The sequence below is a fragment of the Pristiophorus japonicus genome, chromosome 20, assembly GCF_044704955.1.
Source record: "Pristiophorus japonicus isolate sPriJap1 chromosome 20, sPriJap1.hap1, whole genome shotgun sequence".
Taxonomy (NCBI): Eukaryota; Metazoa; Chordata; class Chondrichthyes; family Pristiophoridae; genus Pristiophorus; species Pristiophorus japonicus.
This window is the reverse complement of record NC_091996.1, coordinates 14,033,759-14,050,343: the sequence shown is the minus strand read 5'-3', so window position 1 is coordinate 14,050,343 and position 16,585 is coordinate 14,033,759. Positions and strand designations below refer to the sequence as shown.

Genomic DNA, 16,585 nt, shown 5'->3' with positions numbered 1-16,585 from the left:
AGCACCATTTCGTCCATCCTTGGCGCCTGGCTCGATCAGTATTCCGAAGATTTCAGGAAACCGCCAGATTACTCCTGCCTGAAGCATCTCTATGCCTACATCCATCAGATCTTTCCGGGTTCGGATCTGCAACGCCGCGCCCATATCCTCCTCGGCACATTCCAAAAGCTCAAAGAGCCAGAACCTGATCAGGATGGTAGGTCTATCCCCCCCCTCCCCCCATCCCCCCGTCCCGCACCTCAAACCCAACACTGACTCCTGCTGGGGGCATAGTTCCATCACTAATTGGCAGCAATTGCTACCTCATCCAAGTGCCAATATGTCAAATATAAAAAAGAAAGACTGTACTTCTAAAGCGCATTTCACAAGCTCAGGATGTCCCAAAGCGCTTTACAGCCAATGAAGTGCATTTTGAAATGAAGTCACTGTTGTAATGTAGGAAACGGAGCAGCCAGTTTGCGCACAGCAAGCTCCCACAACAGGAATGTGGTAATGACCAGATTATCTGTTTTTTTATAATGATGATTGAGGGATAAATAATGGCCAGCACACCGGAGATAACTCTCCTGCTCTTCTTCGAAACAGTGGCCGTGGGATCTTTTACGTCCACCTGAGAGAGCAGACGGGGCCTCAGTTTAACGTCTCATCCGAAAGAAGTCCAGACAATGATTGTTACCAAACTATTTTAACTGTGAGGGGCGTGCACCAGATGGTTAGGTGGCAGCAGTCAGTGGTGGCTCTGCCGGTTCCTGTCTGTTTTGATTGCAGTGACTCCCAAACAATTGTGACCAACATCAACTTACATTCATATAGTCCTTTTAACTTCTTAAAATGTCCCAGGGCACTTCATAGGAATGTTATCAAACAAAAATTGACACCAGGCTACATAAGGAGATATTAGAACAGGGCTTGGTCAAAGAGGTAGGTTTTAAGGAGAGTCTTAAAGGAGGAGAAGAGGTGGAGAGACAGAGAGGTTTAGGGAGGGAATTCCAGAGCTTGGGGCCCAGGCAGCTGAAGGCACGTCCACCGATAGTGATGATTAAATTGGGGATGCACAATTCCCCAGAATAGGGGAAGATCAGAGGTGGTCCCCTAATCAGCCGTGGCTCAGTGAGTAGCATCCTCGCCTCTTGAGTTAGAAGGTTGTGGGTTCAAGTCCCACTCCAGGGTCTTGAGCACATAAAATCTCGGCTGACACTCCAGCGCAGTGCTGAGGGAGCGCTGCACTGTTGGAGGTGCTGTCTCTCGGATGAGACGTTAAACCGAGGCCCCGTCTGTTCTCTCGGGTGGACGTAAAAGATCTATTTTCGAAGAAGAGCAGAGGCGTTCTCCCCGGTTGTCCTGGCCAATGTTTATCCCTCGATCAACATCACTTTAAAAAAAACAGATTATCTGGGTCATTCTCACGTTGCTGTTTGTGGGAGCTTGCTGTACGCAAATTGGCTGCTGCGTTTCCCACATTCCAACAGCGACTGCACTCCAAAACGTACCTCATTGGCTGTGAAGCGCTTTGGGACGTCCAGTGGTCGCGGAAGGTGCGCTGTATAAATGCAAGTCTTGTTTTTAAATGAGCAATCCCAGTGTGCGTCAGTGGGTAACTTTGATGAGAGTTAAAAGGCGCCTGGTTGTGTTGTTACAGCGGGCGATCACAGCAGCTGCACATTCACGATGGTGGAGGAGAACGGGTTTGAAGACGGAAAGCCTGACTTCCTTTCCTTCCTTGCCAACGTGGTGGCCGAACAGTTTACCTTGATGGACGCGGTGAGTAGCGTCTGCGGCTCCTCACTGATTCTATTGCGAAAGCGCGCGACCGACCGAGCGTGGTAACCAGCCCCAACACTTCCTTCCTGTGCTCTCCGAACTGCTGCCGCCCTCAGTCTTAGTTTCATTACCGCTCACGTTGTGTTTCCAGCATCTGCCGAACCTTTTGGCAGCTCTCGATTTTCCATCGCAATGGGTTAGATTTGGCTCCCTTTGGTTTCCATGACAACGACTTTAAAATTAAAAAAAAAACCCCAGCGCTGTTGCTGAGTGAACATTTTCACGTTGTAACCCTTCCACCTGCTTAAAGGCACTGGGTAGATTTTACAATGTCAAGCAATGTCATGTGGGGTTCCACCCTCTCGGAATGTATCGAGGTTAATGAGCCCCTGCAGAACTTACTGTTCCTTCATTTTAATGGATGATCTCTGTAATGTATTTGCTTCATGGGTTCTTTGCTTAAGAATGAATAACAACGCATTGCTATTAAGAACTAGTTGGTTTATTAGCAAAAGGTTTAACAATCACACTACACGTTACCAGTTCATCCATCAGGCTCACAACCACCTGCCTCATCGTGGATCCCCCGAACCCAACTGGCTGGGGTTTTATTGAGTCTTGTGAACATCCCGTGACTGGCTAAGCCACTCCCAACTCAACAGCTCTACAAACCTGCGAGCATGCTCACAGGGGCATACGTTACAATCTCAGCGCACTCATTCACGATATGTGCCGCATATTACCATTTACATTGCAACAGGAGTAGGCCATTCAACCTCTCGAGCCCGTTCCACCATTCAATCAGAATGCTCTTAAATTGTTGATAAATCATATGGAAATGAACCACAGAAGAGTACAGCACAGAAGGAGGCCATTCGGCCCATCGAGTCTGCGCCGGCTCTTTCAAAGAGCAACCCAGGTTATTCCCATATCCTCTCCTTCAAGTGTTTATCCAATTCCCTTTTGAGAGCCACTATTTAAACTGTATCCCCCACCCTATTGGCAGCGCATTCCAAATCCTAACCACTCGTTGCATAAAGTTTTTCCTCGTGTCGCCTCTGGTTCTTTTGCCAAAAGCCTTAAATCTGTGTCCTCTAGTTATCGACCCTTCAGCCATTGGAAACAATCTAACTATTTCATGATTTTGAACACCTCTCTCAAATCTCCTCTTGGCCTTCTCCGCTCCAAGGAGAAAAACACCAGCTTCTCGGTTGGGATGGAGTGTAGAATGTTTCAGTGTAAGGGGTGTTGCGGTTGTGTGGGGGCGGACTGGTTGGGCCGGGTGCTCTTTACCTCTCCGCCATTGTTCATTGTTCAAAGGTTTATATGTAATCTTCAGGGCTGCTGACCGAGGGCCGTGCGGCTCTTTGTCGGCCGGCGCGGACACGATGGGCCGAAATGGCCTCCTTTGTGCTGTAAATTTCAATGTTTCTAACTCTATTCCCTCATCCCTGGAACCATTCTAGTAAATCACTTCTGTACCCTGTTCGAAGCCTTCACTTCCTTTCTAAATTGTGGTGTTCAGACTTTAATAAATAAATTGAGCGATTGAATTTCTGAAGCGTAGTCGAGTTTCTGTGCTTTATCTGTTTTCCAAAGGCGTCAATTCTGAGATTCTGATTTTTTTTTTCTATGCAGGAGTTGTTCAAGAAAGTAGTTCCATATCACTGTCTGGGAAGCATCTGGTCACAGAGGGATAAGAAGGGGAAAGAGCATTTGGCGCCCACAATCCGGGCTACCGTCACGCAGTTTAACAGCGTCACGAACTGCGTCATTGCAACCTGTTTGAGTGACAAGACCTTGAAGCCCCAGCAGCGAGCTAAGATCCTTGAGAGGTGGATCGAGGTGGCCAGGGTAAGTGCCTAATGGCAGAGCGTCAATTTAGAGCTCATTCAGAGCCTGGGGCCTAGTGCGTCATGGAAGGATAAGGGGCAGGATGGTATCTGTGATCGTCCCACACAGTGGGATCCCAGTCTCTGATGGGCCACTCAGGAGGGGGAAATCATGAACGTGTCAGTGCCCCTCCTAAAGGCTGGGATTGATAAAAGAAGCCCATGAGTTAGGGTTGCCAACTCTGGTGGGATGTATTCCTGGAAGGTGCATCACATGACCTCCTGCTTCCCACTGCCCTGCCTTTCCACGGCCCATTGGAAAGTGAAAAGACTGCTTATTAGAAATGCAAGACCTGCATTTATATAGCTCCTTTCACGACCACCGGGCGTCTCAAAGTGCTTTACAGCCAATGAAGTACTTATTGAAGTGTAGTCACCGTTGTAATATGGGAAACACAGCAGCCAACTTGCGCACAGCAAGCTCCCACAAACAGCAATGTGATAATGACCCAGATCATCTGTTTCGTCATGTCGATTGAGGGATAAATATTGGGCCAGGACACCGGGGATATCTTCCCTGCTCTTCTTCGAAATAGTGCCATGGGATCTTTTACATCTGAGAGGGGAGACAGGGCCTCGATTTAACATCTCATCCAAAAGACGGCACCTCCGACAGTGCAGCACTCCCTGGGAGTGTCAGTGGATTTTTGTGCTCGAGTCCCTGGAGTGGGATTTGAACCCAAGGCCTTCTGACTCGGAGGCAAGTGTGCTACCCACTGAGCCACGGCTGACACACATTGGATGTTAGCCGATTGGATGATTCTTGACTGTCAGTCAAACAGCCTCCCGCACCCCCACCACCCCCCCCCCCCTGCCCCCATCTCCAATTTTCTTATTAGTAAATACACAGAAGTGTTCAAAGAAAATGAAAAAAATGCACAATTTCTTTTTCCCTGCCCCATGATTTTCCTCCCAGCAGCATGCTGGAGACTAATTTTCAATTCCTGGAGACTCCAGGCCAATCCTGGAGGGTTGGCAACCCGAGCAGGAGCAGAATACGTGGAGCTTCTTGTGAGCAGTTCTGGGGATGGAAGCTAATTAAGAATCTCGTGGGTGGGGGGGAAATAATACACAAAGGGTGCTGAGTTGAAAACATTATTCCCTCTCAGCCGTCTTTATTCGTTGTTTCTCTTTACCGCAGGAGTGCAGAATCTTCAAAAATTTTTCCTCGTTACGAGCCATTCTCTCCGCTTTACAATGTAACTCGGTCCACCGGCTCAGGAAAAGCTGGGATGAGGTATCCAGGTAAGAGCGGGAAAAAGTTTTCATTTTTATTCTTTGATCTAGTCACCCGGTTTTCTCTCTCCATGCCGAAAGTGCTGACACGTTCAGGTGGGGCTTCACGTGTACCTGCTGCTCAAACCCTCATCCCTTTGCCTTTGTTAGCTCTAGACGTGACTATTCTAACGCGCACCTGGCTGGCCTTCCATCTTCCACCCTCCATAAACTTGAGCTCATCCAACACTCTGCTGCCCGTGTCCTAACTCACACCAAGTCTTGACCATCGCCCCTGTGCTCGCTGACCTACATTGGTTCCCAGTCTCGCAATTTTAGAATTCTCATCCTAGTTTTCAAATCCCTCCGTGGTCTCGCCCCACCAGCCCTAATCTCCTCCAGCCCCACGATCCCCCGAGATGTCTGCGCTCCTCCAATTCTGCTCTCTTGAGCATCCCTGATTTTAATTGCCCCACCATTGGCGGCCGTGTCCAGCCTCCTGGGCCCTAAGCTCTGGAATTCCCTCCCTAAACCTCTCCGCCTCTCTACTTCATAGAAACATAGAAACATAGAAAATAGGTGCAGGAGTAGGCCATTCAGCCCTTCTAGCCTGCACCGTCATTCAATGAGTTCATGGCTGAACATGTAACTTCAGTACCCCCTTCCTGCTTTCTCGCCATACCCCTTGATCCCCCAAGTAGTAAGGACTTCATCTAACTCTCTTTTGAATATATTTAGTGAATTGGCCTCAACTACTTTCTGTGGTAGAGAATTCCACAGGTTCACCACTCTCTGGGTGAAGAAGTTTCTCCTCATCTCGGTCCTAAATGGCTTACCCCTTATCCTTAGACTGTGACCCCTGGTTCTGGACTTCCCCAACATTGGGAACATTCTTCCTGCATCTAACCTGTCTAAACCCATCAGAATTTTAAACGTTTCTATGAGGTCCCCTCTCATTCTTCTGAACTCCAGTGAATACAAGCCCAGTTGATCCAGTCTTTCTTGATAGGTCAGTCCCGCCATCCCGGGAATCAGTCTGGTGAATCTTCGCTGCACTTTAAGACACTTCTTAAAACCTACTTTGACCAAGCTTTTGGTCATCTGTCCTAATGTCTCCTTATGCGGCTTGGTGTCAAACTTTGTTTGGTAACGCTCCTGTGAAGCGCCTTGGAACGTTTTACTACATTACAGGCGCTATATAAATGCAAGTTGTTGTTGATTTGTTGTATGATCGCCTCCCATTCCTTGGCTGAGTGGGCATCCTTTGTGTGTGAGTGTTGGCAGTCTGCTTGACAGTGGCATTTCATAGCTGCGCCTTTTCGTGTGCACATCAAGACCTAGCCCCAGCCAAGGGGCCTGAGACCAATTGTAGCTTCTACCTCTGCCAATAGCAGCTAATACTTCAGAGACCGTAAGTTGAGTCTGGGTCCTTCCAGTGTAGTGCCTACTAGGGGCTGCCTTTAAACAAGGAGTGGTTGAAGCAAATAGTATCGATGCATTTAAAGGGAGATTAGACAAGCATATGAGGGAGAAGGGAATAGAGGGTTACGCTGATAGATTTAGATGAGGAAAGACGGGAGGAGGCTCAAGTGGAGCATAAACGCTGGCATGGGCTGGTTGGGCCGAATGGCCTGTTTCTGTGCCCTATATCCTATGTACATAAATCATATAAATGTACAGCATTGAAATTTACGCCATTTCGGCCTATCGTGCCAGCGCCGGCCAACAAAGAGCTATCCAGCCTAATTCCACTTTCCAACTCTTGGTTTATTCGCAAAGGTTTAACAATCACACTACACATTACCAGTTCATCCACCAGGCTCACAACCACCTGCTACATTGTGGATTCCCCGAACCCAACTGGCTGGGGTTTTATTGAGTCTTGTGACCATCACAAGACTGTCTAAGCCACTCCCAGCTCAACAGCTCCACAAACCTGTGGGCATACTCAGGTGTATACATTACGTACCCGAAGGAAAAAGATTTGCAGGGTTACAGGGAAAGGGTGAGGGAGTGGGACTGGCTGAGGTGCTCTTGCAGAGAGCCGGCACGGATTCGATGGGCCGAATGGCCTCCTTCTGTGTTGTAACCATTCTAGGATTCTGTGATAAACTCCATTGAGGAGGGAACAGATTGGAACTAGTTCATCACTATCTTGGGCTTAACAGGTACTCCATGTACTCAGCCAGTACTCTGTGTGACAGACCTTGGCCAGTGGACTCCCGGGAATTATGCGCAGGACAAGTCCAGAATCTCCAGCCTTCAGCTTCTAGTTACACGTGTCCTTCCTGGAATAATGATTTGACCTCTTCTGATAATTCTGTTTAAGCGAATTGATAGATACGCAGTGGTTATCGGTTTTCTTGTGACTATCAAGTGTTGTTTGTAACATGTTGTACCTCTGGTTGGAACTGCACAGAGAGAACTTCCGGATATTCCTGGAACTGTCGGAAATCTTCTCTGATGACAACAACCACTCCTTGAGCCGTGAGCTGCTTATCAAGGTAAGGATTCGACATTCATCTTACAAACCTGCTCCCCCCCCGCCATGAGTTTCTTTCCCCGACTTTTGCCGGAGTCCGTTAGCGTATCGGTGCATCACCCAAGTGGTAGCTGGTCATGTGTGAGCCCAGAGGTGCAGGAGATCACAGCCAGTTCTCAATCGCCATCCATACCGAAACTTTGAAATGTTGGTGTTCAGAGAGGTTCGGGTGTTCTCGTGCGAGAAAGATAGCATGCAGGTACAGCAAGCAATAAGGAAGGCAAATGACATGCTGTCCTTTATTGCAAGGGGGTTGGGGTATAAGAGTAAGGAAGTCTTGCTACAATTGTACAGGGCCTTGATGAGACCACACCTGGTATACTTGCCTTGGAGGCAGTACAATGGAGGTTCACAGGATTGATTTCTGGGATAAGAGGGATGTCTTATGATGAGAGATTGAGTCGATTGGGCCTATACACTCTGGAGTTTAGAAGAATGAGAGTTGATCTCATTGATCAGAGTTAGCTTCACATCAGCATTGGGGGAGGCTTGGGAAGGTGTTGAGCAGAATTGGTTGTACAACACTCATTGAAACATTTAAGATTCTGAGGGGGATTGACAGGGTAGATGCTGAGAGGATGTTTCCCCTGACTGGAGAGTCCAGAACTAGGGGGAGTCACAGTCTCAGGATAAGGGGTCGGCCATTTAAGACAGAGATGAGGAGGAATTTCTTCACTCAGAGGATTGTGAATCTTTGGAATTCTCTGCCCCAGAGGACTGTGGATGCTGAGTCTTTGAATATATTCAAGGCTGAGATAGATAGATTTTTTAGAGTCGAGGGGAATCGAGGGATTTGGAGATCGGGCGGGAAAGTAGAGTTGAGGTCAGTGATCAGCCATGATCTTATTGAATGGCGGAGCAGGCTCGAGGGGCCGTAGGGCCTACTCCTGCTCCTATTTCTTATGTTCTTATGTTCACGCACTCACTCCCAACACGATAGGTCACTGGATAGTGATCGGAAGTGGCAATCTGGACTGAGCTCCTCCACTCCCCAGCCCAGGGGCACCGAGAGTGGTTAAAGCACCCTAGGCCCCAAGGTCTGGAACTCCCTCCCCAAACCTCTCCGCCTCTCTGCCTCTCTTTCTTCCTTCGAGACGCTCCTTAAAACCTACCTCTTTGACCAAGCTTTTGCTTACCTGCGCTAATTGCTACTTATGCGGCTCGGTGTCAAACGTTATGTCTCATAATACTCCTGTGAAGCACCTTGGGACGTTTCACTGCGTTAAAGGCGCTATATAAATACAAGTTGTTGCTGAGCTGTTGTATTTTGGGATCTTCAAGGGTTGCTTTAAATGTTATGCTTTAAAGTACAGTATATGTTGTTGTACTGAATGGTAGCATAGTAGTTATGTCACTGGACGAGTAATCCCATGGCCTGGTCTAACGATCCCGAGATCCGAGTTCAAATCCCCACCACAGCAACTGAGGAATTTAAATTCTGTTAATTAAATAAACCTGGAATAAAAAGCTATGAAACTACCAGATTGTCATAAAAGCCCAGCTACCTCACTAATGTTCTTTTAGGGAAGGAAATCTGCCGACCTTACCCGGTCTGGCCTATATGTGACTCCAGACTCACAGCAATGTGATTGACTTTTGACTCTTACGAACAATAAGAAGGGGTTTGATAGGGTAGACCAAAACACCGGGCCGTCAACATAAGATAGTCAGTAATAAATCCAACAGGGAATTCTGGCCTCGCGCGCATCCCTGATTTTAATTGCTCCACCATTGGCGGCCATGCCTGGGCCCTGAGCTCTGGAATTCCCTCCCTAAACCTCTCCATCTTTCCACCTCTCTCTCTGCCCTAGAGACGCTCCTTAAAACCTACCTCTTTGACCAAGCTATTGGCCACCTGACCTAGTATCTCCTTACATGACTCAGCGTCAAAACTTGCCCGATAACGCTCCTGTGACGTGCCGTGGGGCTGTTTTGGTAGGTTAAAGGCGCTATATAAATGCAAGCTGTTGAACCCGAGAGCGGGTATTTACAGCCCACCTGAAACTCTTTTTGGAGTTTATCTGCAAAAACAAAAAACATTAAACCGTGCCACCCTACCTGGGTGACACACCAGACATTTACAAGGCCCTTTTTTTTCCTTTTTTTTTGTGTTTTTCTTTTTTTGGTTTTTTTTTTTGGGCACTAAAATCACAATTTTTCCCCAGTGCCCCCTATAAAAGGGAAGGGGGACACTAAAAGCACTGGCAATTAAAACAAATGAAACTTTAAAACGTAAAATCAAATTAAAATGTGGTTGCCGGGCGTGATGATGCACTCCAGTCCCTCCGGTGCCCACCTCTCGCGGAAGGCCGCGAGCGTACCGGTGGACACCGCGTGCTCCATCTCCAAGGACACCCTGGCCCGGATGTAAGAGCGGAAGAGAGGCAGGCAGTCAGGCTGAACGACCCCCTCGACCGCCCGCTGCCTGGACCGGCTGATGGACAGCCCACCTGAAACTCTTTTGAGTTTATCTGGAAAAACATAAAACATTAAACCGTGCCACCCGACCTGGGTGACACACCAGACATTTTCAAGGCCCCCTTTTTTTCTTTCTTTTTTTTTTGGTTTTTTTTTTTGGGGCGCTAAAATCAAATTTTTTCCAGTGCCCCCTATAAAAGGGGAGGGGGACACTAAAAGCACCGGCAATTAAAACAAATTAAACTTTAAAACGTAAAATTAAATTAAAATTTGGTTGCTGGGCGTGATGATGCACTCCAGTCCCTCCGGTGCCCACCTCTCGCGGAAGGCCGCGAGCGTACCGGTGGACACCGCGTGCTCCATCTCCAAGGACACCCTGGCCCGGATGTAAGAGCGGAAGAGAGGCAGGCAGTCAGGCTGAACGACCCCCTCGACCGCCCGCTGCCTGGACCGGCTGATGGACAGTCCACCTGAATCTGTAATGCTGCCATTTAGGTGTTAGTTTAACGAGCTCACCAGTGAAAATGAAAAGCACTGGGCACCAGAAGGGCTCTTAACATCAAAACAAACTTGCAGGTAGCCGGAGCGTACGAGGTGACCGACTAAACTGTTGCATAAGGACTGCAGTGCGGTTAGAGTGAAGGCCACAAGCCTTTCGTTTCTTGGAAGTAGCAGCGTGGTCAGTGCTTTCATGCTTGTTTTGAGGAGCAGTGGAGATCTGATGGCAGGATGTGGTTGAAAGCCCAGTGCTCAACAACTGATGTTTTCACACATTGCTCTTGCCGACGGGGCCTCTCCGAGAGGCTGCCTCGCTAAAGGCAGGCCAGCAGGCCGCCCAGCTCTGAAATGGGTTTTGGTGTCGGCGGGGAAGTAAGCAGCCGAACCCGGTTCCTGGCAAAGCCCGGGTGACTCAGCTCGGGGAAAGTTTGCATGCGCCACGGCATATTGGAAAAAAAAAGAGGCCATTATTAGATATCGATTTCTCCCCGGACTCCCCCGCCCTCCCCACCCCCCGCCCACACTCCCCGCCACTCATTTAATTCTGTCGACAGTAAGTCTACAAGGTCAACAGAGTGGCAGGTTTGTGGCACAGAAAAAGAAAACGAATGAAAGTCTTGCATTTGTACCGTGCCTTTCACGACGACAGGACGTCAGGGGAAGTACATTTTGAAGTGCAGTCGCTGTCGCAATGTGGGGAAAGTGGCAGACAGTTTGCGCACAGCAAGCTCCCACAAACAGCGAAGTGACAACGATCGGATCATCTGTTGTAGTGCTGTTGGTTGAGAGATAAATATTGGCCCCAGTTCACCGGGGAGAACTCTCCTGCTCTTCTTCGAAATAGTGGCCGTGGGATTTTTTTTACATCCACCTGAGACGGGGGCCTCGGTTTTAACGTCTCGTCCGAAAGACGGCACCTCCGACAGAGCAGCGCTCCCTCAGCACTGCACTGGGAGGGTCAGCCTAGATTTTTGTGCTATCTCCGACTCATTGAGTTAGTGAAGAAAAGAAGAGTGACTCATTGGGAACTGCCCTTACACACTCCTGAGCAGCCAGTAAGAGGACTGCTGCTTAAGGCAGGGGTGGAAGAGAAATGGAAAAGGGGGAGGGAAGTTGGTGGGTAAAGACACAGTCTGGTGTGGTATCGAGTCGTAGAGATGAAAAGGATCCCAGCTTCGATCACTGCTGCGTGTTGAGTTAGCTGACCTCAATTAGACATGTACTTAAAGAGGCCCAATTGGCAGGGTTAGAAACATAGAAACATAGAAAATAGGTGCAGGAGTAGGCCATTCGGCCCTTCGAGCCTGCACCGCCATTCAATGAGTTGATGGCTGAACATGCAACCTCAGTACCCCATTCCTGCTTTCTCGCCATACCCCTTGATCCCCCTAGTAGTAAGGACTACATCTAACTCCTTTTTGAATATATTTAGTGAATTGGCCAACTTTCTGTAGTAGAGAATTCCACAGGTTCACCACTCTCTGGGTGAAGAAGTTTCTCCGCATCTCGGTCCTAAATGGCTTACCCCTTATCCTTATACTGTGACCCCTGGTTCTGGACTTCCCCAACATTGGGAACATTCTTCCTGCATCTGACCTGTCTAAACCCGTCAGAATTTTAAACGTTTCTATGAGATCCCCTCTCATTCTTCTGAACTCCAGTGAATACAAGCCCAGTCGATCCAGTCTTTCTTGATATGTCAGTCCCGCCATCCCGGGAATCAGTCTGCACTCCCTCAATAGCAAGAATGTCCTTCCTCAAGTTAGGAGACCAAAACTGTACACAATACTCCAGGTGTGGCCTCACCAAGGCCCTGTACAACTGTAGTAACACCTCCCTGCCCCTGTACTCGAATCCCCTCGCTATGAAGGCCAACATGCCATTTGTTTTCTTAACCGCCTGCTGTACCTGCGTGCCAACCTTCAATGACTGATGTACCATGACACCCAGGTCTCGTTGCATCTCCCCTTTTCCTATGGGGAAAAAGCTGCGGAGCGGGACTAAATTGGACAAAGGACCAGCGCAAGCACGCCGGGCCGAACGTCTTCTGTAAGATTCTGTGAGCTCGGGCACAGTGGTGGTGGGGCAGCTACAAACGGCTTCAGCATCCCGCGCCTGGGAGGAGTCAAAATCCGCCAAGCTTCCTGCTCCTGCTCACGGTCCAGTGAGCCTTACCGGCACGTGGAGAAGGTTGTGGGTTCAAGTCCAACTCCAGCGACTTGAGCACTAAATCTGGGCTGACACTCCCAGTATGGCGTTGTCAAAGGTGCCGTCTTCCAGATGAGATGTTAAACCGAGGCCGCGTCTGCTCTCTCAGATGAACGTAAAAGATCCCGTATAGAAAGACTTGCATTTATATCGCAGCTTTCATGACCACCGGACGCCTCAAAGCGCTTTACAGCCAATGACGTACTTTTGGGGTGTCGTCACTGTTGTAATGTGGGAAACGCAGCAGCCATTTTGCGCACAGCAAGCTCCCACAAACAGCAATGTGATTATTACCAGATAATCTGTTTCAGTGATGTTGATTGAGGGATAAATATTGACCAGGGCGCCGGGGATAACTCCCCTTCTTTAAAATAGTGCCACGGGATCTTTTACGTCCAGCCGAGAGAGAGCAGACGGGGCCTTGGTTTAACATCTCATCCGAAAGATGGCAAAGAATAGCAGGGGAGTTAGCCCCGGTGTCCTGGCCAATATTTATCCCTCAATCAACATCACAAAATGCAGATTATCTGGTCATTATCACATTGCTGTTTGTGGGAGCTTGCTGTGCGCAAATTGGCTGCCCTGTTTCCCACATTACAACAGTGACTACACTTCAAAAAGTACGTCATTGGTTGTAAAACGCTTTGGGATGTCCGGTGGTCATGAAAGGAGCTATATAAATGCAAGTCTTTTCTTTTTTCTAAGTGGTGTGTGTGTGTGTGGAGGTCGGGTGCGGACAGTGTTGGGCACCACGTGCCCTGCAGTCACTTCACCTGAAATGTATTTGCTTCAAGGGTTCTTTGCTTAAGAATTTATAGCATCACCTTGCTATTAAGGACTAGTTGGTTTATTAACAAAGGTTTAACAATCACATTACACATTACCAGTTCATCCACCAGGCTCACAACTGCATACCTCATCGTGGCTCCCCCGAACCCAACTGGCTGGGGTTTTATTGAGTCTTGTGAACATCACGTGACTGGCTAAGCCACTCACAATGCAACAGTTCCTATTTTAAATAGACAGATAAAGCCGAGTGCCCCTTTATTAAAGGGGCACTAGTACAGACAAATTAACAAATGAAAACGTTAAATGGAACGTTAACCAATCAAATTAAAATTTGGTTGCCGGGGGTAATGATGCACTTCAGTCCCTCCCTCGCGAGTGTACCGGTGGACACTGTGTGCTCCATCTCCAGGGACACCTTGGTGCAGACGTAACCGCGGAAGAGAGGCAGGCAGTCGGGCTGAACGGCCCCCTCGACCGCCACCTTGGCCACACTTGCAACTACAGACCTGTGAGCGTGCTCACAGGTGCATACATTACAGCCTCCACGGTCGCACACTTATTGTCTCGTCTCACGCGTGAGGGGCGGGCCACTCGGGTGAGAAATCAGGGAGTGGAAGTAACACTACGCCAGCACTCATTGCAGCATTCAAGTAGAGGAGGGAGACCAACTTGTGGGGCTGGGTGGGGGGCGGGGGGGGGGGGGAATGAAAAAGGAAAGAAGGAAAAATATCGCAAACTTACAAAAATAAATATTTCGAAAGGGCCGCTACTTTCCTGCAAAGCAGTGTAGCAAATTGTTGCAAGAGACAGGCGAGCGTGTGTCATTTCCTTCCACAATGATACACACGAGCGCCATGGTGATACATGCGGCATCAAATCATTGTAAACAAGCCAGGGAGAGAAGTGTGCCAAACGCTCCTTCACACCCTCTGTTCAGTCCGACAACAACAACTTGTAGTTATATAGGGCCCAAGTTTCCACAGGATAAAAAACGGGCGCCCCTCCGAGCTGGGCGCCCGTTTTTCGCGCCTAAAACGGCGCCAGAAAAAAAAACGCGCTATTCTCGAGCGCTTTGCAGCTCCTTGTCTGTTTGGCGCGGCGCCCAGGGGGGGCGGAGCCTACACTCACGCCGATTTTGTAAGTGGGAGGGGGCGGGTACTATTTAAATTAGTTTTTTTCCTGCCGGCAACGCTGCGCGTGCGCGTTGAAGCGTTCGCGCACGCGCAATGTGAAGGAAACATTGGCACTCGGCCATTTTTGTAGTTCTTTGTAGCTGTTTAATTTTTGAACATTTTTTAATAAAAGCACATTGCCATCAGCACATCAGCACTGAGGCTTCCCTTCTCACTGTCTCCTTCCCCTCCCTCCCCTCCGCGGCAACAAACCGCTGTCTCCTTCCCCCCCCCCTCCCTCCCCTCCGCGGCAACAAACCGCTGTCTCCTTCCCCTCCCTCCCCTCCGCGGCAACAAACCGCTGTCTCCTTCCCCCCCCCTCCCTCCCCTCCGCGGCAACAAACGGCGGTTTCCTTCCCCATCCCCCGGGAACGAACGATGGCTGAAGCACTTTCACACAGGTAGGAAGATGGTTTATTTAATCTTTTCTTTGCTTATAAATGTTTATTCAGGTTGGATTTATTTGTATAATATTTGTAGAAGTATAAATAAGGATTGATTGTATAATTTAATGACTTCCCTTCCCTTCCCTTCACCCCCCCTCCCCCCTCACCTCGTTCTGGACGCCTAATTTGTAACCTGCGCCTGATTTTTTAATGTGTAGAACAGGTTTTTTCAGTTCTACAAAAATCTTCACTTGCTCCATTCTATTTTAGTTTGGAGTACGTTTTCACTGTGGAAACTTTCAAATCAGGCGTCAGTGGCCGGACACGCCCCCTTTTGAAGAAAAAATTCTGTTCCAAAATAGAACTGTTCTAACTGACTAGAACTGCAGAAAGAAAAATGTGGAGAATTGCGATTTCTAAGATAGTCCGTTCTCCACCAGTTGCTCCTAAAAATCAGGCGCAAATCATGTGGAAACTTGGGCCCATAGTGCCTGCAACGTAATTAACATGTCCCAAGGCGCTTCACAGCAGTGTTATAAGATAAAACTAATAAATTTAACACCGAGCCACATGAGAAGAAATTTCTTGGTCAAAGAGATAGGTTTTAAGGAGCGTCTTAAAAGAAGAATGCGAGGTAGAGAGGCGGAGAGGTTTAGACAGGGAATTCCAGAGCCTGGGGCCCAGGCAACAGGAGGCACGGCCACCGATGGTTGAGCGTGATTGATGCTCAAGAGGGCAGAATTTGAGGAACATAGATATCGAGGGGGGGGAGGGGCTGGAGGAGATTACAGAGATAGGGAGGAGTAAGGCCATGGAGGGATTTGAAATCAAGGATGAGAATTTTGAAATTGAGGCATTGCTGAACCGGGAGCCAATGTAGGTCAGCGAGCACAGAGGGTGAAGGGTGAGCGGGACTTGGTGACTTCCAGCACTGTGGAGCAGGGCAGATGCACTGAATAGGTGTGTTGGAAAGACAGCCGCTGGCAAAGGTCACACAGGAGACCATGGTCACTTGGCCCAAAGACACAGAGGCCCGACAAGGGGGCTCGCATTACCCCCAGGAGCGGAAGGAAGGGGAGCGACACGGCAGATTAAAAAGTGTCAAGATATTAAAAAAAACGCGAGGGGATTCCGTCGGAAAGAACTATCTCTGACGCTGTCTGATCACCACAAAGGGCAGGAGCCTGTGTGTCACTGATATGATGGTGGAATTCGGGCTGGGAGGGAGTTCCCAGTGCTGTTTGTCGAGTAACAGAAAAGCTCCAGCATCTGTGTGGGCATAATACGCAGTTTGAGGGAAGTCCCAAACATTTAATTCCTTCTACTGAATGGTCACAATTAATGGGCTTAAACTTAGTTTGTTCCCTTTCATTTAAGTCTCGGGCAGGGCAGGTGCCTGGATACCACGGCTGGGTTTGGTGTCTCTGGGCTAGGGAGGGGGTTCCCACTCCTGATTACAACCCACTGATGACTGCTGGCAAGTTGTGAGTGTGTGAGTGTGTGTGTGAGTGTGTGTGTGAGTGTGAGTGTGAGTGTGAGTGTGTGTGTGTGTGTGTCTGTATGTGTATGAGTGTGTGTATGTGTGTGTGAGTGTGTGTGTGTATTTGTGTGTGTGTGTGTATGTGTGTGTGTGTATGTGAGTGTGTGTGTGTGTGTGTGTGTGTGTATGTGTATGTGTGTGTGTGTGTGTGTGTGTGTGTGTGA

General features: G+C 48.7%; 1 protein-coding gene across 5 annotated transcripts in view; it reads left to right on the top strand.

Moving 5' to 3' along the window:
• The window catches only part of LOC139233169 (ral guanine nucleotide dissociation stimulator-like), a 136,393-nt gene that overhangs the window by 93,144 nt on the left and 26,664 nt on the right, over positions 1 to 16,585 (top strand). For all 5 annotated transcript variants that reach the window (XM_070863764.1, XM_070863769.1, XM_070863767.1 and 2 more), the window contains exons 5-9: positions 3 to 196; positions 1,640 to 1,761; positions 3,400 to 3,615; positions 4,795 to 4,898; positions 7,288 to 7,372. In XM_070863764.1, coding sequence (XP_070719865.1) covers positions 3 to 196; positions 1,640 to 1,761; positions 3,400 to 3,615; positions 4,795 to 4,898; positions 7,288 to 7,372 — 721 coding nt within the window. The remainder of the gene's footprint in view (positions 1 to 2; positions 197 to 1,639; positions 1,762 to 3,399; positions 3,616 to 4,794; positions 4,899 to 7,287; positions 7,373 to 16,585) is intronic.